The 25290-nt window shown below is 37.9% G+C and overlaps 3 protein-coding genes, 1 long non-coding RNA gene and 3 other non-coding genes across 20 annotated transcripts; 5 read left to right on the top strand and 2 right to left on the bottom strand.

Annotated features, from left to right (window-relative positions):
* Nucleotides 1-637: 637 nt before the first annotated feature.
* Nucleotides 638-13563, bottom strand: atat1 (alpha tubulin acetyltransferase 1). 12 transcript variants are annotated; one of them, XM_056741961.1, is made up of 13 exons: nucleotides 13396-13563; nucleotides 12840-13192; nucleotides 11756-11816; nucleotides 11556-11647; nucleotides 11347-11404; nucleotides 11132-11245; nucleotides 9418-9519; nucleotides 8987-9032; nucleotides 7010-7055; nucleotides 6169-6243; nucleotides 4519-4738; nucleotides 2302-2405; nucleotides 638-1285 (listed from the first exon to the last, which is right to left on the bottom strand). In XM_056741961.1, the coding sequence occupies exons 2-13, from the start codon at nucleotides 12929-12931 to the stop codon at nucleotides 862-864; spliced, it is 1434 nt and encodes a 477-aa protein (XP_056597939.1). In that variant the 5' UTR covers nucleotides 12932-13192; nucleotides 13396-13563; the 3' UTR covers nucleotides 638-861. The 12 variants fall into 12 exon arrangements, with proteins under 12 accessions (XP_056597939.1, XP_056597949.1, XP_056597938.1 ...); XM_056741971.1 differs by lacking the exon at nucleotides 13396-13563 and adding an exon at nucleotides 2160-2237 and having other exon boundaries at nucleotides 638-1180; nucleotides 12840-13337; XM_056741960.1 differs by lacking the exon at nucleotides 13396-13563 and having other exon boundaries at nucleotides 12840-13337.
* A 158-nt stretch (nucleotides 13564-13721) lies between these two features.
* LOC130415784 (uncharacterized) lies at nucleotides 13722-16340 on the top strand. Of its 3 annotated transcripts, none has more exons than XR_008905961.1 (7): nucleotides 13722-13829; nucleotides 14520-14753; nucleotides 15000-15047; nucleotides 15222-15280; nucleotides 15499-15565; nucleotides 15823-15883; nucleotides 16058-16340. It is a non-coding gene; the product is annotated as an uncharacterized LOC130415784 (long non-coding RNA). The 3 variants fall into 3 exon arrangements; XR_008905963.1 differs by having other exon boundaries at nucleotides 13823-13935; XR_008905962.1 differs by lacking the exon at nucleotides 13722-13829 and adding an exon at nucleotides 14163-14220.
* On the top strand, nucleotides 15087-15151 carry LOC130416165 (small nucleolar RNA SNORD52). The gene has a single exon (XR_008906033.1). It is a non-coding gene; the product is annotated as a small nucleolar RNA SNORD52 (small nucleolar RNA).
* LOC130416162 (small nucleolar RNA SNORD52) lies at nucleotides 15608-15674 on the top strand. Its single transcript, XR_008906030.1, has one exon. It is a non-coding gene; the product is annotated as a small nucleolar RNA SNORD52 (small nucleolar RNA).
* LOC130416163 (small nucleolar RNA SNORD52) lies at nucleotides 15925-15991 on the top strand. The gene has a single exon (XR_008906031.1). It is a non-coding gene; the product is annotated as a small nucleolar RNA SNORD52 (small nucleolar RNA).
* Nucleotides 16341-16988: 648 nt separating the features above from the next.
* c25h6orf47 (chromosome 25 C6orf47 homolog) lies at nucleotides 16989-21906 on the top strand. Its single transcript, XM_056742141.1, has 2 exons — nucleotides 16989-18976; nucleotides 20408-21906. Exon 1 carries the CDS (start codon nucleotides 18029-18031, stop codon nucleotides 18938-18940), a length of 912 nt encoding a protein of 303 aa, XP_056598119.1. The 5' UTR covers nucleotides 16989-18028; the 3' UTR covers nucleotides 18941-18976; nucleotides 20408-21906.
* Nucleotides 21907-22311: 405 nt separating this feature from the next.
* On the bottom strand, nucleotides 22312-25259 carry ppp1r11 (protein phosphatase 1, regulatory (inhibitor) subunit 11). The gene is made up of 3 exons (XM_056741383.1): nucleotides 24993-25259; nucleotides 24273-24381; nucleotides 22312-23852 (listed from the first exon to the last, which is right to left on the bottom strand). Exons 1-3 carry the CDS (start codon nucleotides 25074-25076, stop codon nucleotides 23671-23673), a joined length of 375 nt encoding a protein of 124 aa, XP_056597361.1. The 5' UTR covers nucleotides 25077-25259; the 3' UTR covers nucleotides 22312-23670.
* Nucleotides 25260-25290: the final 31 nt, after the last annotated feature.

Below are 25290 nucleotides of genomic sequence, written 5' to 3'. Positions count from 1 at the left end.
TACCTGTAGAGTAGTATTGCATACTTCGAAGAGTATTTAGATGATAAAACAGCTGTACGATTATTTATTTTAAGTCGAGCTCCTGGAGGTGTGCAGGGGGGGAACTACAGAACGAGCACACAAAACACAGACATTACTTAGTTTGACTTACCACGTGCGGTTCATGTCCGCCATCTATTAGTTTTAAATGATCTACAAGTCCAGCTTCACATCCACCATTTATATTACATTCATCACCGAAATGCAGTGAGCAAACAAACTGATGTGAAGCGGCATTGACGGGCGTGCTCTTTCTAACGCTGGCTGATTGACGCGTGGGCGTGCTCTATGTTCGCCTGTGGGCGTGTTCTTTTGCTCGCTACATGATCTATAGGCTTGATTTTCCAGCTGAATTGTCCAATAAAGTACTAAGAACCCTTGTTACGAAACGGGAATCCAGGGAATTCAACAGTTTGTTGAATGGGTCGTGTAACTTTTAGGTTTAGCCAAGTAACGGCTGTTCTACTGGCAACCCAAAATAATTAGCTAGCTAATGTCGTGTACTTGTTCTTTCTTTTGCTTGTTTTCAGAAATAAATTACGTATGGGCCACAAAAGTTCACATGCGCAGTAACGTTAATTAAAAGTGGCCAGTGATGCAAACTTTCTTCAATTGTTTATTTTAATTATCTAAGAAAAAAACTGCCTGGGGATGTTTCTGTAAAAGACCTTTTATACAGCTTATAAATAAAATTGTGATAAAACACAGGCGTAATCGCAAATATAAATAGAACTGCTGAAAATATAAAGAGGTATTAAAACAGGCAATACACATTGCTGCTGATTGTATTTATAATGGCATCAAATGTCTTTTTTCCACACTTCACCATGGCCGCGTGCTGCGGTACTCTTGTTTCTGCCGGACCCATTGAGCATTACAGCGGCTCTCCCCAACTGTCCACGACCATCCACCTCTCCCTCCACCCCTCTCCATCTCAGATCTCCCATCCTTCCTCCAGTTCTCTTCTCCCGCTCTGGACCGGCGTTCCGTACCTCTCCCCAAACAGTCTGTGGGTTTAGTCTTTTGGTCACTGTGTAGCTCTTCTCTTCGCTCGGGGTCTACGGAGGTCTGTTCCTGCTGGTGATCCTTCTTGGATGCGGTGAGTGCTGGAAGGAAGACAACCTGCCCTTGAGGATGCGGTCTGATGATGAAAAATGACAGATGGACAGACAGAAGTAGGAAACTGAGAAAAGGGAATGATTTGTGGAAAGTAAGAGCAGCAAGCGTGTAAAGACGTAAAGGACATCTGAGTGGAGAGAAAATGAGTGAAAGAAATCGTCCAAAGTTTGGGATGTAATAACATTATAATACCTCGCAATTCTTTTTCAAAATAAATGTTTATGGACGGTTTCATCTTGACAACATAAACGAACATTACTGCGCATGGGCACTTTTGTGACCCCCATTTTAACTTCCGGGAAACATTCATAAACAATAGAGCGCCTGTAAATTATTTCTGATAACAATCAAAAGAAACCGAGAAGAACCGTTACTTGGCAAAACTCGCCTCTCCAATATTTTGAATTTTGACTGCGATGCCAAGCTCAACCGCTAGACGTCAATGTACCATACGGTTTCTTTAAATGCGTCAAAAAAAAGTTTTAAATAAAATGAACATACAACAAATTGTTTGCGTAATACAATTGTTGTACCATAAAATAATAATATAAATTTATATTAAAATAAATTCAATTATTAATTGCTATATTATTAGACAGTAACTAAACACAAGCCGGAAGTTAACTGGGGGTCAGGCACGCGTGTCCAATGAAACGGTCTATCTATACCATAGATTTGTGAGATCTTTGTGTTTCTATTCTGTCTAACTCTATTGCATTTCTGGTATCTTTCATATCCAAGTAACATGTTGAAATTTAATACTTATGATGTAAAAAGCATTATAAGTATTAGCAATTGTAATATTACACCGACGAACAAAAACACAAGCATATATTCCGCCTAGCTTGTGGGTGTCGATTCTGTGTAGGAGTACTTATTACCCTTAGTTATATAACCAGTCATTATGAATTCCTGGCTTTTCATTATTCGCTTCCAGTAAAGTTACGCATAACCATGACCAGGGTGAAACTCTCACGAAGGTCACGTGAGAAATGTCCGACCTTCCTGTTGTGTTTTTGTGCTCCGCTGCACGTGCCTGTGCCTCTCTCTCACAGAGCCCTGAGGAACATACACGGCAGCTGCTAACGGTTTACTAATGCCGCAACTCTACGCGTCGAGCCTCCGGTTCACGCGCTTGCTTACCTGGAAGTTTCAAGGCACTGTGCCGTTCGCCGGATAATTGCCCGAGGTCCCTGCTGTTGATATGGCGACTGTAGAGGTTGCTCCTGGCAACCAGACCCTGATGACTATACGGGATATGAGGAAAGTAGACAAACAGCGATAGAGAGAGTGGTGGAACGGAGGAGAAGAGGGTGGGCGGTAAAAAATAGGACGGAAAAACGAAGGGGGTGAATGTAGTACCAGAAAAAGAAAGAAAAAAGGGAACAAACAGAAATGGGATTAAACAGAAGTGCAAACTTAAAAATTAAAACTCAATATTGCATGAAAATAAGTTTCTGTGAAAAAAAAGAGTAATGGTCGTATGTTGAAGTTTGATTTTTTTAATCCGAGGACAGATTAAAAAGATTCATGTGGATGTGGAGTGTATAGTTGACACCCTCTTGTCATTTCAAACTTGTATGACTTTCTTTCTTCCGCAGAACACAAAAGAAGATAATTTGAAGAATGTTGGTAACCGAACAGTGGCGGTACTCATTGACTTGCGTTGGTTTTGTTTTCGTTATAATAGAAGTAAATGGGTCCTGCTGTTGTTCGGTTTCCAACCTCTTCAGAAAGAAAGTCATCCAGGTTTGAAACTGAGGGTGAGTAAATGATGGAAGAATTTTCATACTGTATTTGGGTGAACTATTCCTTTAAAGGGGTCATGTGGCACAAATACATGTTTTTCTGTGTCTTTAGTGTGTTATAAGTTGCCCATGCATGTATTAGACACGTACAATTGCAAAAATAAAAGCCAATGCTCACCCAGCCCTGCCTAAAACGCTTCGTCGAACCACACCCCCACAAATCTACGTCAGTTCATGGTATGATTTGACTAAGACCGCCCAAATGTATACGCAAGTAATACAATAAAAGGTGGGCGCACCTGTCAGTACATTTGCTTTGGAACCTGATGTTCCAAATATGGTAAGAGGCGTTGAATTTCTATCACATGCTTGCAGTATTCGACCAATCACTACGCACTGCTTAACTGGCCAATCATAGCAGACCTTGCATTTCACAGCAGTGAGCTTTGTTCAAAATCTGCGCCATTCAGAGAGGCGGGGCAAGGAGGTGATACAAACATGCACGGTATGTGGAAAATACAGCGTTTTTGAACTTTAAATCATGCATACACATTGCTTTACATCTAAATCGAATGATAATATTCCTTTTAGGCGTGTCATTTGATCCCTTTAAATAAATTTAAATGAAATAAAGATCTAAGCACTTGAATACAGGATTTCATATCGTTCATGCTAATCCGTCCCATTGATATACGGGTCACATGATGACAAATAATCAAATATGTTATCCATGACTTGATGTTCTGTCTTCTGTGGAACACTAAAGAATCATTAACGTTCTCATTTTGTGTTCCACGGAAAGTGGGCAAATAAACAAAGAGAGCAATGAGCCAGTCCTTTAATGATTAAATAGGAACGACGCTCATTTTTTCCAACTGCATTTATTTCTTGCTGTTCAAATCGACAAGACAGAGAATATTACACATGTGACGCTGATATTAAACTGAACTGTAAAATCTCAGTCTTCTGTACTGGGTACTAGGGTCTTCAAGATACAGAAAAGTAAAAAAGTCACAATTGTCTTATCAAACCAGAAAATGGCGGCGTTCAGACACTCACAAAGCAAAATCTTACAGGGGGTATCTAACTAGTTAAAAAACACAGTCATGTTTAGGTCAATGACGTTGAAGAATAAGGGTCAATGAAAGCTAAGCCTAAATCTATTTAAAGAGCTAGCATGAGATGAGTGAATGTAATAGAATGAGGAAAATGGAAATGTGTGTTGTTAAAAGAAAACGTAAGTTCATCCAATGAATGAGATACGGGGTCGGGAAACACAAAGGACATAATGGGGGAGTTCATGTATCAAATGAGCATGTCGGAGATGAAACAGGGAAAGAAAGAGAGAGAATGTTTAGAGATTCACTGAAAGAAAATGACCAAGGAGGTTTACGTGTAAAGACGGACAGTGAGCTGCACACAGCCATAAACTAATGATGCACTAATGAGACGAATTCCTGATGCCAAGTGGCCCGTGCATTCATCCGACACAGGAAGTGACTCGAAGCCAACGACCTCTTTCATTCCCACAAAGCCGGCAAGATGAAAAATGTGAAGGGGATGCAATGTAAATATTTGCGAGCGAAGGGCTTGATGTGTTGGGGAGGCGTACCTGGTGCGCTTTTCCCTGCAGTTTTCGTTGAGCTGGGAGGAGAGGCTCGGACGTGGCTGAAGCCCCGGCAGCGCGGTGGGACGGAGAGGGCCGTGGCTGGGGGAGGATCCCACACTGAGGGAACGAGACTGGGGGGATGATAGAAGCAGAGGAGGAGAGGGGGGGGGAGCCGCTGGCCGTACGAACGGCAAGGGGAGAGACCTCTGCTCCTTCCGGACCACTGCGGAGGACAGGAAGGGATGTCAGAACTATCTTTATAACTCAAATTCCATGCAAATGTCAAACTTGAGATGAAGACCTTTTTACAGAAGGTTTTCAACGTACTGATAGGTCAGATGTCAATATTGGGTGGTTTAAATGTGGAGTCTCAAAGTTTTTAAAGCACTTCTTGTGTTCTTAAAGCATGTTTTTCTATAGTTGGGTAAGTGAATTGTCAGATTCCCTAACAGATTTTTCACATCCATACTCCTCTTCAATGGGCAAATCAAGATTTTTATATTGTTACTATTTTATGTTCCATGAAGAGCCATCCCTTCTCCATTTGTTTGGTATTATTGCTTCCGATTTGTGCATTGTAATTCACAGAAATCCTACAAAGAATGTTGTCTCTCCAAAACATCCGTCCTTTATTGTCACATCCATAACGCATGTGTATTATCCTCATATATATTTGCTTAGACTGATAGTTTTTCGATGTCTGGATTATATCATGAGGGGTTCAGTAAAATATAAACCGATGATTCAATATATTAGCAATAAATACATTCTTTGAGAATTTATATTTCAAGGTTAAATAGAGAACAGCTTGGAGTCGCACAGCTTCAAAAGAAAAACTTTAAATCAGATAAAAATGCTGGCCAGATTTAGAAAGTGCATGCCATTTTAATCTGTAATATGCATCAGTGAATAGCTTGCATGCGCATCCGGTAAACATGAAACAACTCAACTAGTATTCCCTTAAAGTCCCCGTGAACCAGAACTTGTGTTTTCACTTTTGTATTCTGACGCAATTCCAAGTGAATTTCGGAATTTCGAATGAGCAAAATCGGTGGGCGTGGCTTGTGTTGTAAACTGCAAATTGATTGGATGTGTAAAACAGGCGTTGCATTTTGAAATGGAACTGGCAGCAGACTGACAGTAGGAGGGGAGGAGTTAAAAGATGCTCCGCCAAAGCAGACTACCTGACCTCATTTGAGGTGAATAGCCATTACAGGGCGGAAGTGCATTTACAGATTTTAATTTAAGATTATGAGGGCGCATTCATTTTAAAAAGAAAAAGACCCACACTGATAAGATATTTATAATGTGGAGATGTATGGTTTTCTATTTTTTGATAGATTGTGTTTTCTGTAGCTTTGCTGACTGTTGTTCAAAATCACATATCCAACTGTATCAATATCACAAAACAAATGCCAACTAAACACATTTGTTCACTGAACAAATGATCTTATCTCAAGGCTCTTAAGCAGTTAATGGGTCGACGTAACCAAGAAATTCCATGAATTAAATGGATGCCTTTGAGCGGTTCCAGCTGAAACTATTTATTACAGTGTCTGGATGATGTCAGTTTTCAGCTAAGCAGTGTTAATGTCAGCAGATAAAGGTCTGTATTGTGTTAAATATATGACACGGAGCCTACCAGTAACTTACCATCTCTTTCCATTAGTGAGTACGGTTTGATCTCTCCCTCTGGCTTTTTGGGGGGAACTTTTCTCAATTGGGCCGCTGTAAAAGAGAACGTTTTGGTTTAAAAGGGCCAAGAAATCGAGCCGGAATGATTAAACATAAATCTACAGCAAAATGACTCCGAATGACTCTATTGAAAATCTTTTTTTTTGTCATTAAACCTAGGAAAAAACAAGAAATATATTGTATGCACTAAACAACGGTCAAATTGATCATGTGTGTACAGAAGATCAGATTTCTTTACTTTCATTGAACCCAAGAGGCTCTTTTTTGTCAAATCATGCTGGGAGAAAATGAATGTCAATGGGATCCATGCTAGTTAAAATACATGCTGTCATGTGTAAGGGGGACGTACCAAATATTAAGAAAATTTGATATTTGTGTACATTTTTAGCATTCGTTTTTCACTTTCATGTTCCAATGCTACTAAGAAAATGCATTTAAAAAAATCAAAACCAGCATTTTCAAGGCTGGCCTTTGTTTGGTATGTAACATCAGGCAAATTATATAAGATACTCAAACCCATCAAATATTCATCACCAATGCATTTATTGACTTTCATCCCACTGCATTTAGGAAAGCATATACAGAAAGGGATGGAGTGAGGTTGTAAGCGAGTTGTTGGGTTGTTTAACACAGGCAGAGGTTATGGGGTCCTTTCGAGGGCACAAACACAGAGGAATAGAGCTATAATAAACATGGACTACTTCATAAACCACTGGGATAAACTGAGCAGCAGAAGTGAGGTGGAAGCTGGGACAGAGTGGGGATGGGGAGGGGAAAATTAGATATGTAATGTCCTTACAAAAATCCGTACATCCCCTGATCCGCCGGAGGGGAAGGAGGCGTTCCTTGGAGAATTCCGTGAGAAAAAAGTGTTTGGACTTGTTTATAAAGACTTGACATTTTAGACTCTTTCTAGGGAAACTGTCAACTGTAAACATTACTGAGCTTGATGACTCATTTTGAATTATGTAAATACATAGAAAAGGGTTTGTGGTGAAATTCCATTAGATATAATAACACGTAATGCAAGTCAAAGACTGGTTTGAATGAGGAAATAGACTGAATTTGAATCCCATAATATGAGACAGTAAAGTAAACAATCAGAAGGAGAACAGTGAATTGTATGGATTACCACAATGTTAAGGATTTCTCGTGCATTTGCATTCATCTCGTTAAATGTCATCTAAATTTAACTGGATCCTCAGAGGTTCTTTATCAGCCCTTATTTGCATTTCCTAAAGGAAATCCCAGTGCGTGCAAGGCAGCAAAGCATAGTGATAGTTTCCTGTAAGCTTGGGTTTACTCTTTGATTCTTTTTTAGCGAAAATGTCCATCAGTGCCCTTCTTGAAGCTCAGCATGTGACTGTTTTATATCAACTTTAAACGGCAATCAACTTAATACATCTACAGATTAAGGATAAAATAGATATTTAAAAAGAAGTCACAATTCATTATGATGACATCATCACTAATGGTTATTTAAACACTACTTTAACGACCTTTTTGCAAGTATTTTTGTAGTGGAGAAAACTAAAAAAAGTGAGAAACAAAATGGGCAATTCCATCTTTATGGATGTGACATTTTCAGTAAAAACTTGAAATATGAATTCTCGGAGAATTGTATGTATTACCAATATATTGTATCAACTGTTTATATTTTACTAAACTTCTGATGATAGAGTCAAGACATCAGAAAAATATCGGTCTATACAAAAGTTTTCCATATGAAAAATATAAAAATAGGACTGGGGTCCTATGTTATGGATGTGAAAAAAGGACGCACTTTTAAGTGACAACATACTTTGTAGGATTTCTGTGAATTATAATGTTCAAACAAGAAGTAATAGAAGAGATGACTCTTCATAGAACATAAAATAGATGTTATATTTTACTTTTCTTGTGTCCATTTATGAGAAAAACATGTTATGGATGTGACAGTCCACTTACTTGACTAAAGAAAATTTTGTTTTAAAACACACACGCAAAAAAACTTTAAAATTTAACCAAAAATTGACATCTGCACACAATAAAGGTGCTTAAAAGGTTCTTTACAGCGAAGAAGAACCATTTTTGGTTCCACAAAGAACCGTTTAGTCAAAGGTTCTTTAAAGAACCATCTCTTTCTTAACTTTTTATAATCAGAAGAACCTTTTTCGCCATGAAGAACCCTTTGTGAAACAGAACGGATTTTAAAGATTCTTTATGGAACGAGTTTCGACAAAAATGGTTCTTCCATGGCATCGAAGAACCTTTTGAAGCACCTTTATTTTTACGAGTGTGTAGTGAAAATCTTTCCTCATCTGAACGTTGCATGGAATGCCCAAATGGTTCTTATAAGAACCTTTAAATAAATTGTTCTTCTGTGTTTGTAGCACTTTTAATTGAATAGTGAAGCGCTAAAATGATCTACAACGGTGGTTCCCAAATACATTCTTGAACCCCCATGAGAACGCAGAATAAATTCTCCAATCAAACACACATAAATCACCAACTCATCTGCTCATTGATGGAGAACAAAAATTGGTCTGTTCCATAAACAGAACAAACGGAATTAACTGCAGCTATCTGAGATTTGGATTTCAAAGAAGAAAGAGGAATTCCATTACACTGCTGTCGTGCAAGTACTGTATATGAAAAACAAGTTGTAGGAGGTTTGTCTTCAGAAAACAAGTCTAAATGCAGCGCCGCCCATTCCCTGAACTAAACTGGAACAATAACAAAACAACATTCCAAACCCACATTATCACATATCAAAAGTGATCCAGTCAGGCATTACCTGATCTACTTTTGAAGAAGCCACTAAACACCACAAAGTTATTCACCTGAGAGGAGAAAAAAAACAAGAAATGCATTATTCTCCTGCTTTTGCAATCGATACAACAGTTATTTAACACCTCCCCTTCTGAGATTTTTCAATGCAGGATGCACAAAAAGTTTCCTTTAAACACCGATGAATTGGGTTCAAGTGTACCACATTACTGAGTAGATGCAACATTTTACTAGTGGCACTTGATAGCCCTGTCTACAATAAAATCTCATTACAAAGCACAACTGTTTATTAAAATGAAATACTATCTGGCTGGGACTGTGTTATGCAGTTTCGCTTACAGATGTTTGAAGAGCTGTATAAAGTCTAATAACAGTTTGTCTCTCAGAAATCAAACAGACAGAATTTCATAAGATGTGAGAGATGGAAGTGAATCTAACCTGAGGCACACTGTTTTTCAGATCATAGTGCTTATCTAGAAAGGATAGAAACTTAGCAGAAGGTCTATCATACGCCATCTGCCCAGGCTCCACCTGCTTGTGCTGTTTAATGGGAAAATATGAGAATGTCAGAAAATAGGTCATAAAGGCAAATAAAGTATGTTAAAAAAGACACTTTGCAAGCAAATGTAAATGACCTTGTAAATCAGGTTCTTTGTCAGACAAAAAGTACATGCAAAAATGAAAATGTTGTCATTTAGTTCTAGTACATTCTTCCTGTATATGTGGCACAAAATGTTTGGACTACTTTTATGGAATAGACCACGGTCAATATATGCTTTCATTGTACAGGGAAGAGCAGTGAACTATTCAAAACATCTACTTTTTGCTTTCCAGGAAACAAATAATGTTATGCAAGGTTAGAATAATACGACGGTGAGTAAAAAATAGTTAGAATGATTCATTTTAAAAATGAATCCCATATCTCCAAATAGGGCTGTCAAAAATCATATTTTCACTAAATTAACTCAGTAGCTCAGTGGTAAGAGCATTGTGTTAACAACGCAAGGTTGTGGGTTCAAATCCCAGCGCATTGCACAAACCTATGTATAACAATGTATAGGATATTGCAATGAAAGTCGCTTTTGATAAAAGCGTCTGCCAAATCCATAAATGTTAATGTAAATGTGCCCGAAATATTTCACGATAATTATATTATCACAATAGTGGTTTTGAAAATGTTATTAGAAAAGTAAATATACATGTTTATACATCCATCCATCCATTTTCTACCGCTTATCCGAACTACCTCGGGTCACGGGGAGCCTGTGCCTATCTCAGGAGTCATCAGGCATCAAGGCAGGATACACCCTGGATGGAGTGCCAACCCATTGCAGGGCACACACACACTCACTCATTCACTCACTCACACCCTACGGACAATTTTTCCAGAGATGCCAATCAACCTACCATGCATGTCTTTGGACCAGGGGAGGAAACCGGAGTACCCGGAGGAAACCCCCGAGGCACGGGGAGAACATGCAAACTCCACACACACAAGTCGGAAGTGGGAATCAAACCCCCAACCCTGGAGGTGTGAGGCGAACGTGCTAACCACTAAGCCACCGTGCCCCCCATGTTTATACATATATATATATATATATATATATAAATATAATGCAGAAACTATAAATCTGTCTTAAATTTGGTGTTTCCTCTTTTTTCGCACTAAAAATACAAGCGCGGGGCAACAGAGAGTAGGGCTGCTCGATTATGATAAAAACAATAATAAAAAAAAATAGACAAAGTGCATGCATACATTGACATAAATAAATACATATATTTCATAAAAACACATTAAAATAAATGATGAAAAATAGAAAAATGTTGTGATGTAAAGAGGTTTGCAGTCGATTTATAACACAAGAAATGAGATTCATTTACGAAACTGAATGTGACAAAATAATCATCGTATGATATTTACTTTTTCATAATTTTTGGAAGCCGAAATTGACAGTGAAATTGAGAATCGATTACAATTTTTTGCAAAGCCTTAACTGAACGAAGAACTGTGGGCCACAAGGCAAAATGTTTAATGGGTGTCATACAGATATTGGCACAGAGTTATTTGCAATATTATGATATATATGTAATATTAACACTATATAAAAATCAGACAATTGCGGTATATTGCGATACCCCAAACAGCACTTACTTTCAGCATAAAGTCAAAGAGCTCAAGTCCATAGCCATGTCTCTGCAGAGTCTCTTTGATATAGAAATCCAGCACACACAGAGGTTCGGTCTCCACGTGCGCCCCCTGCTGGTCCTAAAGACAAATACAACATACATCTGATGGCATCTACTTCAGAATGAATCAGGCATCATGCAAGATTAAATGACTAATGAGCCAAAAACAGAAACACTTACAAGTAAAAAGAGTTTCTTGCATCCAACCTTCAGAAATCCAACAACGACAGCCCTCCCGCTGTTTAAAGAAACAAGGAACTGAGTTTACTAATGGGTTTAGCAGCAGATTTGAATCTATGTGTAAGTAATGGACGTGGAAACCGGATGGAGAGAGGTCAGTTTTATTGACATTTAATAGAGTACAGTAGAGGGAGAAAGAGAGAAAGTACCCATTCTGTTCGCCGTCTTTTAGGAGGTAGAGATGGTGTCTGTTGGCCTGGAGTTTTGCAGCACTGGTTATGGGTGCAGGCAGCTGTTGTGCCTGAGGATTCACAAACAAACAAACATCATGACAGACTGAAGCTGACAGTGATTGACATGTGTAAACCGTAAGACCGCAACAGAAAAGACACCAGGCAGTTGTGGTTACCTTAGCAGAGGCTTTACCAAGCTCATCTATGACTGTGGCTATCTGAATCTGAGGATCCGGTCTAGAGAACAAAGATTTTAGGGATGTCATAGAAAAGTAAGTCAATGTTTACAATAAACCTTTTAGTTTACAAGGTACCCTGATAGCACACATACATCTGGCTTACGTCTATTTGACGTCTGCATTTACATCTGCAAGACATCTACAATACATAGTTTGCTAGTCTGCAACACGTCTCGGAGATGTCTGCTGCAGACGTCATATAGACATCTAGAAGATGTCTGTAAGATGTTTATGATTTAGAATGGATGTAAAGCTGCTCTTTCTAAGATGTTTAGCAGATGTTTTTACGCACCAGATCTCCAATTCTTTAGCAGACGTATTACAGATGCTCAGACGTCTGCGAGACGTATTGCAGATGAGCAAAAAATGTATTGTAGATGTCTTGCTGATGTAAATGCAGCGTCAAATAGACGTAAGCCAGATGGAGTGTGCTATCTGGGTAAACATATTTTTTTTGCGAAATATTAGTGGTCATCATGTCTTCCAAAGCTGATGCTTATAGAGAGGGCATGATAACTGAAATAATAACAGGAGATAATAGGAGACTTCTGCAGAAATAAAACAATAAACTAAAAAAAATATGTGTTATTACATTTTATTATGTATTCTTCTTATAGGTTTGTACTGTTTTTGTGTGAACTGCATTTTTAGTAATGCATGATTTACCATAATGTTAATTACATATGGCTACTAACGTATCTCAATTTATTATTGTTTAATTATAGTAAAGTTCATGAATGTCTTGCCGAATCACCATTGATTCAGATTAAAACAGGCGTATGTCAGATTTAATACCGATACTCTACACAGAGCCGTATTTGCATCATCTGACGTCATGCGGCTTATCATTAGCCCTGGGTCAGATATAACAATAAAACATCCTTAAACTAAACTGGAAGCAGTTTATACATAATGCACATCTGTTTCATGCACAGTAAAAAGACTTAGCAAAAGCACAAAGGTTCAAAGCTTTCAAAAGATGACACCGATTTCCCACAAGTCATAGTTAAATAGACATTACCTCCCAGGCGCTTTCCGACCAGCAGTCAAGTTATTATCCAGCACTGACACTCTCTCAGGAAAAAGCGCATTCAAGTCGAAAGTGAAATCCATTGTAAGAACAGATCCAAACACGCTACTAATGCCCTGCCGATTGGAGATTCAGATACACGAATTGCATTTAATCGATTTCCACCGCACAACTGGCATGCATTTTAAACATGAAGCTCCGCATAAGTGACGCTTTAACAAAAGCATGGATTTATAGCGCTGTTATCAATGCTTCCTGTGTCCTCCCATTGTGTCTGTATGTCACTCCCTTGTGCGGGATGATGATCGCTGGTCATCTGCAGCCGCAGTGTTGTGTTTGTACGTCTGAAATATAGAATTTAAAAAACCAAAATATTGAGACTAAATAAGACGATTCGCAAAATCTCTGCAAATATTTATGGCTGCGCGAAAATAGGAAACGTTAAACGATTGAGACTTTAATTTAAATTTACTACAGAAATATGCTTGTTTCCGTTTCCTCTTGGCAACGACGCACAATGCGGTGCATAGCAACCAAACATATTTACCAGGCAAATGTTTTACCATCCCTGCAATTTTGCATGGCTTGTAGAGCATGAACTTCTTTTCGTTTTAAACCATTTGTATTGATTATATTAAACACGAGAACCATGCAATTTACGCAGGACTGTAAAACCAATAAAGTACAGTGTAGTTTCTTGTCATTTTGTTGTTTCTGCCAGCGTGATTTCTAAAAGTAAAGTAAAGCGACTAGCTAAATTTATACCCATTTTTTTTATTTGTTCGTAATAAATTAGGCGTGCCTGTATTTTTAATCAGGCATATATAGATCTACCCTGTTGGCAGCTGTATGTGTAGATATAAATAACTAGATGCCGCAGTAGGCCATCCGCCATATTGGAACGGTGCGAGCCGCTCTTGTGTTGCCAAGTCTGCGGCGGCATTCCGGTGGAATTGTATGCTTTGTAACTGTTATCCACAGGTTAGGAGTGGAAGGATTTAGTTATATAAGAATCAATCTTAAAATTAATTTATTTGAGTTTTGGTCTAGGGACGTTAAGCTCGTGATGAAGGATTTGTTTCAACGGGTAATTTGACGCGGCTAAAACTAATATTATTGTTTGCTTTAGATGTAATACAATGTGCATACACGATTTAAGGTTAAAAACGCTGTATTTTCCACAGATCGTGCTTGTTTGTATCTCCTCTTTGCCCCGCCTCTCTGAAACGCGCTGATATTTTACAAAGCTCATCGCTCTGAAAAGCGACGTGTGCTATGATTGGCCAGTTCACTAGCGCGTAGTGATTGGTCGAATACTGCACGAACTGACGTAGATTCGCCGGGGTGCGGTTACACGAGGCGTTTCAGGCAGGTCTGGGTGAACATTCGCTTCTAGATAAAATACATATTTGGTTCCGACACTTAGATTTTTGCAATTTTACGTTTCTAATTTCTGGGCAACTTATAACACACCAAAGACAAAGAAAAACACGTATTTACGGGGAATCAGCCCTTTCACAGATCTAGCAGCCCTTGGTCTGTTGCTGTTCCGTTAACACTCAAGAGCAAGCTTTACATTTAGCCATTTTTTGATGTTTTAAGAATTGACTGTGTGATTATGAAAACATAATTGTTGTTGTGTAAACTCAATCATTATATTTTCTACACTAGACAACAAGGAAAGGGTATCCAGTTTTCTGGAATTAAAATGCGCAGCCACGGTTGTGCATTCTAGCAAACTTTGAGTGACGTCGGTCAACCGTTCCAAGATGGCGGACGCGTCTACGTTCCCGAAGCGCTTCAAATAGGCATCTAGTTCTTTATATCTATGGTTTTAGGACCCGCTTAAATTCCTCGCTCTGCATGTAGCGGGCCTTTATCATGCTGACTGGAGCCAGTGTGGGGGTGAGTGTAAATTTAGTGTACCCATTAGTTTACACTTATCTATGTTTCACATTAGATACAAAATCACGATACATTACTGCTTCTTAAGATCTTGTCAAATGTTTAATAATCGATACTTAAATATAAACGACTCTTTTATTGCGTAGCGCTTATGACTTCGCACACGTGGTCGGATTTGTATGTTGTTCAATGTGCCTGTAGGATATGACACAACTTAAATTTTTATGTTTCTATTGTATTTGTTAGGAAACCAAGCTACCAAAAATGGAACCAAGTGGCAATAATAATCCCTATGTAAGTGTGAAAGAATACGTATATTTGTATCTTGCTGCATGTAATGATGATTCATTAGACTAGAGTCTCTGATTTACCAGTGAAGATTTATAGTGCTCTGAACACATGCTTTAACATTTGTGATTGATTAGTACTGGCTTGGATATTCTTAAATATTGAAAAAACATTTAACAGGCTCAATGGGATCCGAAGACGTTTGCAGGAAGCTGAACTCCATAGTTGAAACCCAATGAGTAAGTCCTTGATTCTTATTTGCATTACACCGTGTTTGCAACCCATTGTATGAACAGTTTTTCCAAAACTCTATTTTTCATAAACATGTTTATCATGTTATCATATTTTGTGTTAGTTGTTTGTATTTTAAGTTATTATTGCTAAAATCAAAAGAAACGAAATGCAGTATGAAATTAATTGGATTGCACAATAAAAAATGTAACTTCTCCTTTCTTAGGTTTTCAAGTGTGGATTTAAGGCACCATAGAAGAGAAAATGTCTCCAGCATGTGCATCGACCTAGAGGTTTGTGAGTGTTTTTGTTAGTGGGGACATTGTCCAGCGGTGTGCAGTGATGATTTTGTAGACTAGAGTCTCTGATGATTTTATGATGTTATATATGCATATCTGAGCACATCTCATGAGGTCTGGGCAAGCATTTTGTTCTCATTTGTGTTTGATGATTTTGCCATTTTCCCACAAAGTAAAAAAAAAATCAAGAGAGCTTAATTTTCAAAATCATACTTTCTGAAAATTGTGTTTGCATATTTTTCCTTTTCAAGGTTTTCATGTGTGGATTTAAGGTCTCCAAAGGATGGACATTTCTTGTGCATCTATTCACAGGTTTGTACATTTTTGTTAGTGTTTGATCTGGTGAAGTAGTGTGCAGTGATGACTCCTTAGACTAGAGTCTCTGATGACATTATGATGTTATTCACATTTATCTGAGCACATTTGTCCTAATACATATTCTGTTAAACCAAAGGGCTTTTGAATGATGTCTGTCTTTTCCCGCAGGTTAACATAATGCCAGGATGAATGAGTCGTTCAGATCACTAGAAGCTTCAATGCAGTTGTCTTAAAGCTGGTTGGAGCCATACTGCATGATACAGGGCCTTCCAGCGCAAGAATTGCCCACCCTGAGCTATTGTGTGGTGTACTTTACTGTAAAATGTATACGTTATGATGCCAGTTTGTTTATTTAAATTGCTTTGGTTTAAGCCCTAATGGTAAACTGTAATACTTTAAGTAATGATTCATGAGAATAATAGAATGATTAATAAAATAAGTTTGAAAAGAATGAGCTAATTTATTTATTGGGGTTCTTGATTTGTATTTGTTACACATCTTTCAGCATTCAGGTACATGTACGTCCGCACTCATTTGTCTCTGTTGTAGTTTCTGGGTGATTCAAATATAAGTTGCTTGTGAAGACACTCTGCTGTAGTTTCAGACATTGCATGCATGCCGTTCATAGCATGTACATCAATTTACCTGGCAACACCCTATTTCATGACACCAGTGATTCATCTTATTGTTTTGTAATATTAGGGCAACACAAAAGGTTCAATCCAAATATCTTTTGGGTTAGTGCAAGTATAATTTTAACATGATTTCGAAATGGTTACCACAGATACAATTTTTACTACTTCTGTATGTCATAGTTAACGCAAGATAATTACATTGTGGAAGATCGGTGGTTAAAGGCTATTCAGTTTGAACGTAAAAATGATTTTGATACAAATTACAGCAACATCAGTATATATTTTTTTTAAATAGCTTTTTAACTTTTGCGTTCCTGAAACATCCTTTGAAAACATATTTTTGGCCTTATTAGTGTTATTTCAATCTCATCAGATTTGACCATTTCTACGTGAATTACTACATTCAACACATCTACAGGATCTGAAAGGACTTTTATTATGAAAACTTGGCTGAAGATGTCGTTCATGTGGAGAATAATTTGTAACTTCATTTTTCATAAAACGATTCAAGCTACATTATTCTATCTCGACCAAGTAGTCTTGGGACTGCACGTCATGAATATCACCAGACTTTTAAAATTAACACAAATCTTCAGAATGAAGGTCACGGGGTCGAATATTACAACAAACGAACCCGTTTTGTTTATACGTCACCACGAGCTGTAAACAAGCCAGCAAGCTCGCGCACAGGAAGCGCAGTAATTCAGTACATTTTTACGATTCCCAGTGATTTCTGTTGGGAGGCGTATTTTTCTGTTGTTGGAATTACACCGTTTATCATTGTGGCGAGCAATTAATTCCTTCAAATTATTTATTTCGCGCATTTTTGCACCGGGTGGAGGTGAACAGAAGTGTGAAGTTGGGCTCGATGAGTGAAACTCAACCGACAGAAGCAGAGCGACTGTGATGTTCGTAGGCTGTATATTTAACGTTATGTGGATCAGCTCTTAGTGTTTTATTTATGATAAAACTACAGCTTTTCATCGCAGGCATGTCTTTTAGAACGTCGTCAGATTTTCAAGTAACATTGTGAAACGTTTACAGTTGTCGAGTTTAGCAACGGCTTGTTCAGGCATGTTAACTTAAGCAGTTTCGCTGGAGGAAAATATACAATATTGGAACTGAAATTCTATTGCCACTATGATATTTTTGCGTTCATCTATGTAATTATTTTTTACAATATATTTTTATTTCTTTTTTGTCATTGTCGGGTGTGTCCAGCTAAGTGACAGTTACTTCGTTTGTTTCGATGTTTAGTAACACCTCAATACCGGTTTGATGAGACATTTTTTGTTTTATATGTTAAATCAAAATTTTTATTAATTATACAAAATGTCTGATGTGTGAATACACTTGTGGCATTGTAACACGTTGTAGATATTTGACAGCTTCGAAGTAAGTAGTTATTGCCCTTGTACACGAACACTCGAAATATTTGTATAATTAATATACAGACACCTTAATGTTTAAGCTTCTTAGTAGGTAATAAAGAAACAATATAGTCATGACAGCTGTGGTTGGGCGAGTTTGGGGGTGGGTAAATCCAACCAATCTGTACTCCACCTGGGGCAGTAAAACCAAGCCCTTGACAACTGACAGTCAGAGTAAAAGCAAGTGGGGCCTATGGGGACTCACTTCCTGGGTTTGGGGACGCGAGAAAGCCACAAACCTAAAGACTGAGGAATTCTGGACGAAGGGGGAGAACATCCAACCTTTGGAAATAGAAGAGCTGAGAGCAATCAGGCCTGAGGTCGAGATCGAGAGAGTGGGAGGCCAAAGCTCTTCCCGCTGGTGGAGATGGCTGCATCCATCCAGCTACATTTACTGGCCCGGATGGTTGACATCCACATGGCTCAGGAAACAAAAATGTGCCGGGAAGACTGAAGGGAGTTGGGATTTTGATGAAGTCGACGGGGAGTCCGACTATGGAACCCCGCCACCGTCTCCAACACCGCTGTCCCGAAAGGAACATGCATTCCAATTCTTCTCTCGCTCGTGGAAGGGAGAGGTTTTACCAGAACACTACGAGATTTGCTTTAACTTCCTCCGACATCTTTTTGACTTGTTTGTGGTGGGCTTCCTGACAACTGTGTCCCCTCCGTCCAAGTTAATTTTGGATGTTCTTGGGGTCCAGGGGGCCCTGAAACTGTGGCTCCATGGCATGGCCATGTTTCTAGTAGCATCTGTCGGGATGGCAGGGCTGCTGTGGGTGGTGCAGGAGTACCTGCCTCATTTTGCTTTGATCTACGGGATCGTGCAAGCTCTGGTCATCTCTGTCAGTGCACGCCAGAGTGAATATGAGGAGAAAGAGAGCGATGAGAAAGTTGATGATGAGGTGGAGGAGGAGGAAGACAATGAGGACACAGTGGAGCAGAATGTCCTGCAGCAGATGGTCGAAACAAAGAAGTTAAAATAAGGTGTTCACACTAAGTTCCTGGGGAAAGTGTTTTGGGTAGGTTTTTGTTTTTGGATATATTTATATTTTTCATGTTATTAAAGTACACCAGTCTAAAAACATTCAATTCACGAAAAAATGAAAGATGTTACTTTTCCCTGTTTTTACACAGTATTATTTAATGAAACATTACTCAGCTGGTGTATCTGTGGGTGGAAGTGATTCTATGAAAAACTAACGTGACAGTTAAAATTTTTTTTTTACAAACAATAAGCGTGTTTCCATCACTCAGGTTTCATTCACATTTTGAAGTTTCTCGTCAGAAATGAGTTTTTCACGCTTTTACACTTACTTGAGGTGGTTTTGAAAAAAGGTACATGCAAATAGTGGGAGAGCAGAATAAATTCCTCCAAAATGAGACGACGGCGTAACCTGACTAACCAGAGATCTTGTTAAACAGCATCAGAAATGTTGTTTTGGTCATTGTTAAATGCCTGACCAAAGTCGTCAAAGAATTTATGTAATTGGCTCTTAGAACTGACACGGCTTTGTTTCCCAAACAGCACAAAAGCATGGTAATAGTCAGCATGCGTAAGTATTATTATATGGGTCAATGACGTGACATGTATTTTTTGTGTCCAAATTCATTATTTTCCTAAAAAGAATTTGAATAAATACATGTCATATATCAAATGGATCTACAATATGTCCTTTATAAGAAACCCTTTTCATTTTATTGAAATTCAATAGATTTTTTGAGTTTTGGTGTTTGAAAGACCAAAAATGTCAGGTGGTGCGACCGTCCGAACATACAAACAGGGAACAAAACTGAGAAATAAATGTTAATTTTCTCAATAAAATTCTTAATAAAATATTTTGGCATGATTTTATGTTAAATTGTTATATATGAGGGGAAAAATACTCAGTGCTAAATACATTAAATGTATATTATTTTAAATTAATATATGGTCGCACCACCTGACATTTTCTTATTTGTCATTGACCCATATATGAAAAAGTATTATATTCAGTGGTTTCTCTTACTTTTCTTACTGATATTTGCTTATTTGTATTTTATGTGATTTTTGTTGCATATGCAAAACACGCCACTTTGGATGGAAACCTGGCTAATGATGACAAGCCATGCATGTTGTGTTCCTGTGAATTTTGTTAAAGCCATCTCTCTGAAATCTGTTCAGTGAATGTATATAACTTGGCGCCAGTGGCAGGATGCCTATAGTTTGTGATGCTGCAAACATGATTCACTGTAAACTTAAAGCTCTAAATATGAAATATTCTGTTCCTAAATGCTGATTGGTCAGTGTTACAGCCATGCTAAAATACATTGAAATTGTCCTGCAACCATGAGAGCACATACATACTTTATATTACATGGACTAGCCTATATATTGTAGAAAATGATGGCATTATGTCTTAAAAATGTTAATGCATAAAGTAAATGTTTTTTAATAATTTCTCTGTTTTCAGCATTCTGATTGATCCTGCGTTGAGATCTTTGATTTGGATACTACGGATAGACATCATCACTCTAAAAGGCCAGGAGAGATGAAAGAAGGTCATTCATCTACCAGCACCTCTTTCTCCACCACTGAAAGATATTATTTTCCTAACATTCAAAGGGTTATAATATGTCTAAAACTATGGTAGTATACAGCATTGCACACCAGCAAAAGGATAAGTGATTATAACTGCAGTCTATTGACAGCAAGTCACACCATTACAGCGAGGAGAGAAGGCTGTCAGGAGACGAACTTCAGGAGACGAAAGGAGTATGTACAGTGCAGAACCGAAGAACCAGCATTGATAGATTGATTGTCAGGGAATTTTATTGACTGTATAAAAAGACACGATTTTCAAAAAGATTTTCAGTTGAAGTTTGGTGACTCCACATTTTATGAACTGTACATCTGCATGGGTCACTTTAGTCGTAGCTAACAGTTTCCTCTTACAGAGTGTTCATTTCCCATCTGAAAGCTAATGTCCTGTTATGTTTAATGGATGAGGTCCATTGTTACTCCCATCATTTATGCAGTCCATTAGTCAAATCACTCGCGTTTGTTGGTGAACTTGGAAGTGATTTACAAAGAAAAATCTTAATCCATTTATACAGCAAACAGATAATTGACCACTATATTATTCTGTAACATTATAATTGATCCTATTTCATTTAACTTGGTGTTAAAATGGGTACATAAATTGTTTGGTATACCTTATGCTTTGGGTGCGTCACGAAAACCACTCATCGTTTGACTTATATTTATATACGCTCTTTTACAGCATCAACTCAATGTCTTCAAGTTTATTATCCATTCATTTATATGTTAGGTCATTTTCATGTTGTTCTGAATGCTTCTGTTGTGCCTAACAGTACCTGGTACATTGGCCAGTTGAGATCGAATCGTGGGTAAATTAAAAGTGGTTTTGCACAACGGTGTACTGACAGCTGAATACCTAATGCTTTGTTGCACAACGTGTTTAGTGTGCTTGCAAGAATTGCTTTCTCCTACCGAACTGCGTTATCTATGCATGATTAGCACAACCCTGCTCTTAGCCAATGAAAAGCTTTGTATCTTGTGAAACGCTTGTCTTTTGTTTTATAAATGGCCTGTTTACTTCATGGTACTGGTTTATGAATTTCTAGATTATTCTAATGTTATTTAAACATGAAAAACTAGTGTAATAAATGTTGGTTCTTTGGAGCTTTTTAAACAATGCAAGAGTATGTGCAACCTTTGAAATGTCTTATTTTTGTAAGTCTGAATTCATTGTAGTGCGGGTCACAGCTGTGAATATAAATATCTGCTGTATATAATGGATTGATGTTCTGTACCCTGACCGAAGGGAGATGGGTTGATTATTAGTCTGGGACAGGGATCTACATTTCTTAATTTACATCTCCAGTTCTTAAGTGCTGTACACTGAGCCTTTAATCGTCCTCACAGCTTAAATAAACATTCTTTCTCACATTTAATATATCATGTTTGGAGTTTGTAAGACAGGGTGAATTTACCAAGACCATTTGTGGAGACCCCAATGAAATTATAAAAAGTAGTATATATTAAATATAACAATTGTTGAATTTTAATTTATATGATTATATAATATCTAATTCTTAATGTATCATTTTACTTGAGGAAACCGTATTCAATTCTTATTATGATTCAATCATCGCTGCAGTGAAATTCAGTTCATACAAATGTACTTCAGTTTTTGTCAATTACATATGCTGCCTTGTTTCACACATCCTTGTTTTAAAATGCTTTCAACAAAGCTGACGAGATCTATTACTAGAGCAGTTATTAAATCCCTATAAAAACACACATTACATAACAACGAAAGCAGGATTATAATCAATCAGTCAAGACACAAAGTCAGGTTGCCATTAAGCGTTTAATCGATATAAATAACATTTGTTTATTCATGTTAAATCCACTCTGGGACCTTTGCTATATACATACAGGTGTGTTCGCTGTAAAGGGACAATAGTTGCATATGAATGATGGAATACGATTGACCGCTGTGAAAAGGGAGTGAACTGTAAACTAGTCGACCTCAGAGAGAGGAGAAAAGATGTGTATTTTGGTCTCGGCCAGCATTTGGCCACACGCTCTCCTGTGTTCTTTCTAAAACACAGTCAACCTCCACATACAATCAGTTTACACATTTAAGCTGAAATCAAGTAACTATACTAGGCATGTTCCTGAAAACACGTACCTCTCACACTTTTATCTGGAATGTGCACCATTTAAATTGATTCCCTGTATTTAGTTTGCGGTCGAAAGGAACAACACATACATCAAATCAGTCAACACATTTGTTAGATTGATCTCATGCACAACTACCTGTCTATCCTAAGTTGTTAATATTTTGGACTACGATCTTTTCTCTTCCACATCAACTGTAGCTTTTTCCTTGTTATATTATGGTCTGTTTTAGATATGATCTAGGTGATATTCTCCTTTGATAATTTAATTTAATAACACTTTTTAACACATTAATGTTTTTTTACATACAAACTCTTTTATTAGTTGTATGTCACTTGTCTGATTGTCTGAAAGGCATCAGGAGTCAGATTTTAATTCACTCAAACGTGTTTATTTAATGCGTTCCCTTAAAAACAATTTTAAAAGGATTTGAGTTCTCGTAATTTCCAACTTAAGTATTCCCTGAAGCACGCAATACATATGCTTGTTTGAATTCCCATGATCAAGTGACTTGAAGCAATACTGTTTCTGGAATAGTCACGCCGCAAATTATTTTATTTTAATAATTATTTAAAAACTCCTATTTTTACTCTATTCAGGCTGACTGACAAAAATACTTCCCAAACTAGAGAATGCGTTGAAGATTACAAACTCAAAACTGAATTCTACTCAATCTGTTTCCTATTTGGCATTAAAAGAAACCTTTCCTTGTATGCACAACCAGTAAGATCTTAAGAGAACCAAATAAATACAGCTTTTACAAAAAGAAGTAAAACCCATTCGCTCTGTACAACAAAATTTCCGCAGCATTCAGATCACAAAAAACATGTAGTCTTCGCTTTAGTCATCACATAAATGACTGCAGGGAAAACCAATCACATTAAAATTACCTACAAGCTTTCATGAATCAAAAGCTCTTGACACCCAGTGATGGTGCAATGAGTGAGTGAAGGTGAGAGATTATGAATGTAGTGCCCACGCTGCCCATTACCCTCCAAACACACACACTCCCTCTCTTTTTATTCATTAGTGTGGGTTTGTTCCTCCAGAGTTTGGGGGCACTGAAGACCCTCCACCCTCTCTTTGTCCATGACCTATTCTCCCGTGTCCCAGAATGCAGTGCGCGCTTCCGCAGCCTTCCTCATCGTCTCCCTCACTTTCAGAGGAAGACTCGCCGAACTGTCGAGGTTTTTCGTAAATGCAGCAACCTGGGGAAAAATAATGAAGTCTTTAAATAGATCAATTGACAGCAAAACAAAAAAACGTTCTATTTAAAGAAATTAGACATTCGCTAGAACGTATGATAGATCTAACCAGATTTTTAAGGTCAGCTATTTTAAAGTTGCGTGGATGGCCTAGATTTGTGTCTCCTCCTCAGGTCTTCATTTACATTACGCAGATGCTCCAAAGTGACATTCAATGTATATGTTTTTAACAGTATGTGTGTTTCCTGGGTATCAAGCCCATGACCTACAGGAATATCTTTAATAATTCAAGATACATTGGGAAACTTTGATACTTACAGACAACATAAGTTCTCAATACCAGAGACAACATACACATACCAGTCAGGAATGAGAGTGTACAAAGACACATCTGTACATAAAACAACCGTAATTCCCACTCACACTTTGAAGACCTCCTGCCCAGATGTTCATTGTCCACCGTGTCACTGGACCACTCGACTTTCTTTTCCGTCTTTCTTTTCCTGAGCTTGATGGTCAGGCTTCTGCCCTCCTTACATGGAAGAATAATAAACATCTATTAGAAAATATATTGAAATAACTCCCAGCTATCACGTAATTACTGCAGGTATTTTGATCCACAATAGAAATATAAATTATACAAAAAAAAACTATAAAAGCACCAAACTGTTTACACGTACCATGATAACAAAAATTAAGTTTTACAGTAAAATATATGACAATACTATTAAAGTTATCTTTTGCTTCTTTAATCACAGTATAACTAACACCTGCAATGTTGTGGCATCTGGAAAAACTGATCACGACCGTAAATTTCCATGGTGTGTAACATAGGCTAACGTTACATTTGTTGTGATATGTGTAATGTCCAATAACTGATTTTACGATTGGAAAATAAACAATAAGCAGACAAACGCACCGAGCACATAAACCCTGATGTAACTCGTCACATGTTGTTTAGTAAACGTGCCTTACACTGGTATCCAGTCTAGATAAAGCATCAACTTTACACGATATGCTACTATATAAAACGATCATAATGGATGAATATTTAATCACGAAAGCACATTTGTCTGTTGATTCTCACGCGTTAGACACTGTTAGGTCGTTTATCTCTTGGTTTTGAGTATTTAGGACAGATACCTGCTGGGGTGGAGGCGGTGTTCCCGTCTGTACGGTCTCCGTTATCGTTTCACTCGTTGTAACGTTACCTGAAACCTCCGCCATATCACCGATAAATCAAAACAAATGGTCAAAACGGCCCTCGATCGCTTGAGATCGACGAAAATGTAAAAACGACAAACGATTCTTCGCTGACGCGTCGAAATGCTGAAGGCTGTATGAATTCAATGTGAGTGTATGAGAACATGCACTGGACTAAGAGCAGCTCCGGCGGACGGATTTACAGACGGACCGCTTATTTGAACTGGATGTGTTTCAA

The sequence above is a fragment of the Triplophysa dalaica genome, chromosome 25 (assembly GCF_015846415.1).
Source record: "Triplophysa dalaica isolate WHDGS20190420 chromosome 25, ASM1584641v1, whole genome shotgun sequence".
Taxonomy (NCBI): domain Eukaryota; kingdom Metazoa; phylum Chordata; class Actinopteri; order Cypriniformes; family Nemacheilidae; genus Triplophysa; species Triplophysa dalaica.
This window is presented reverse-complemented; position numbering and strand designations above follow the sequence as displayed.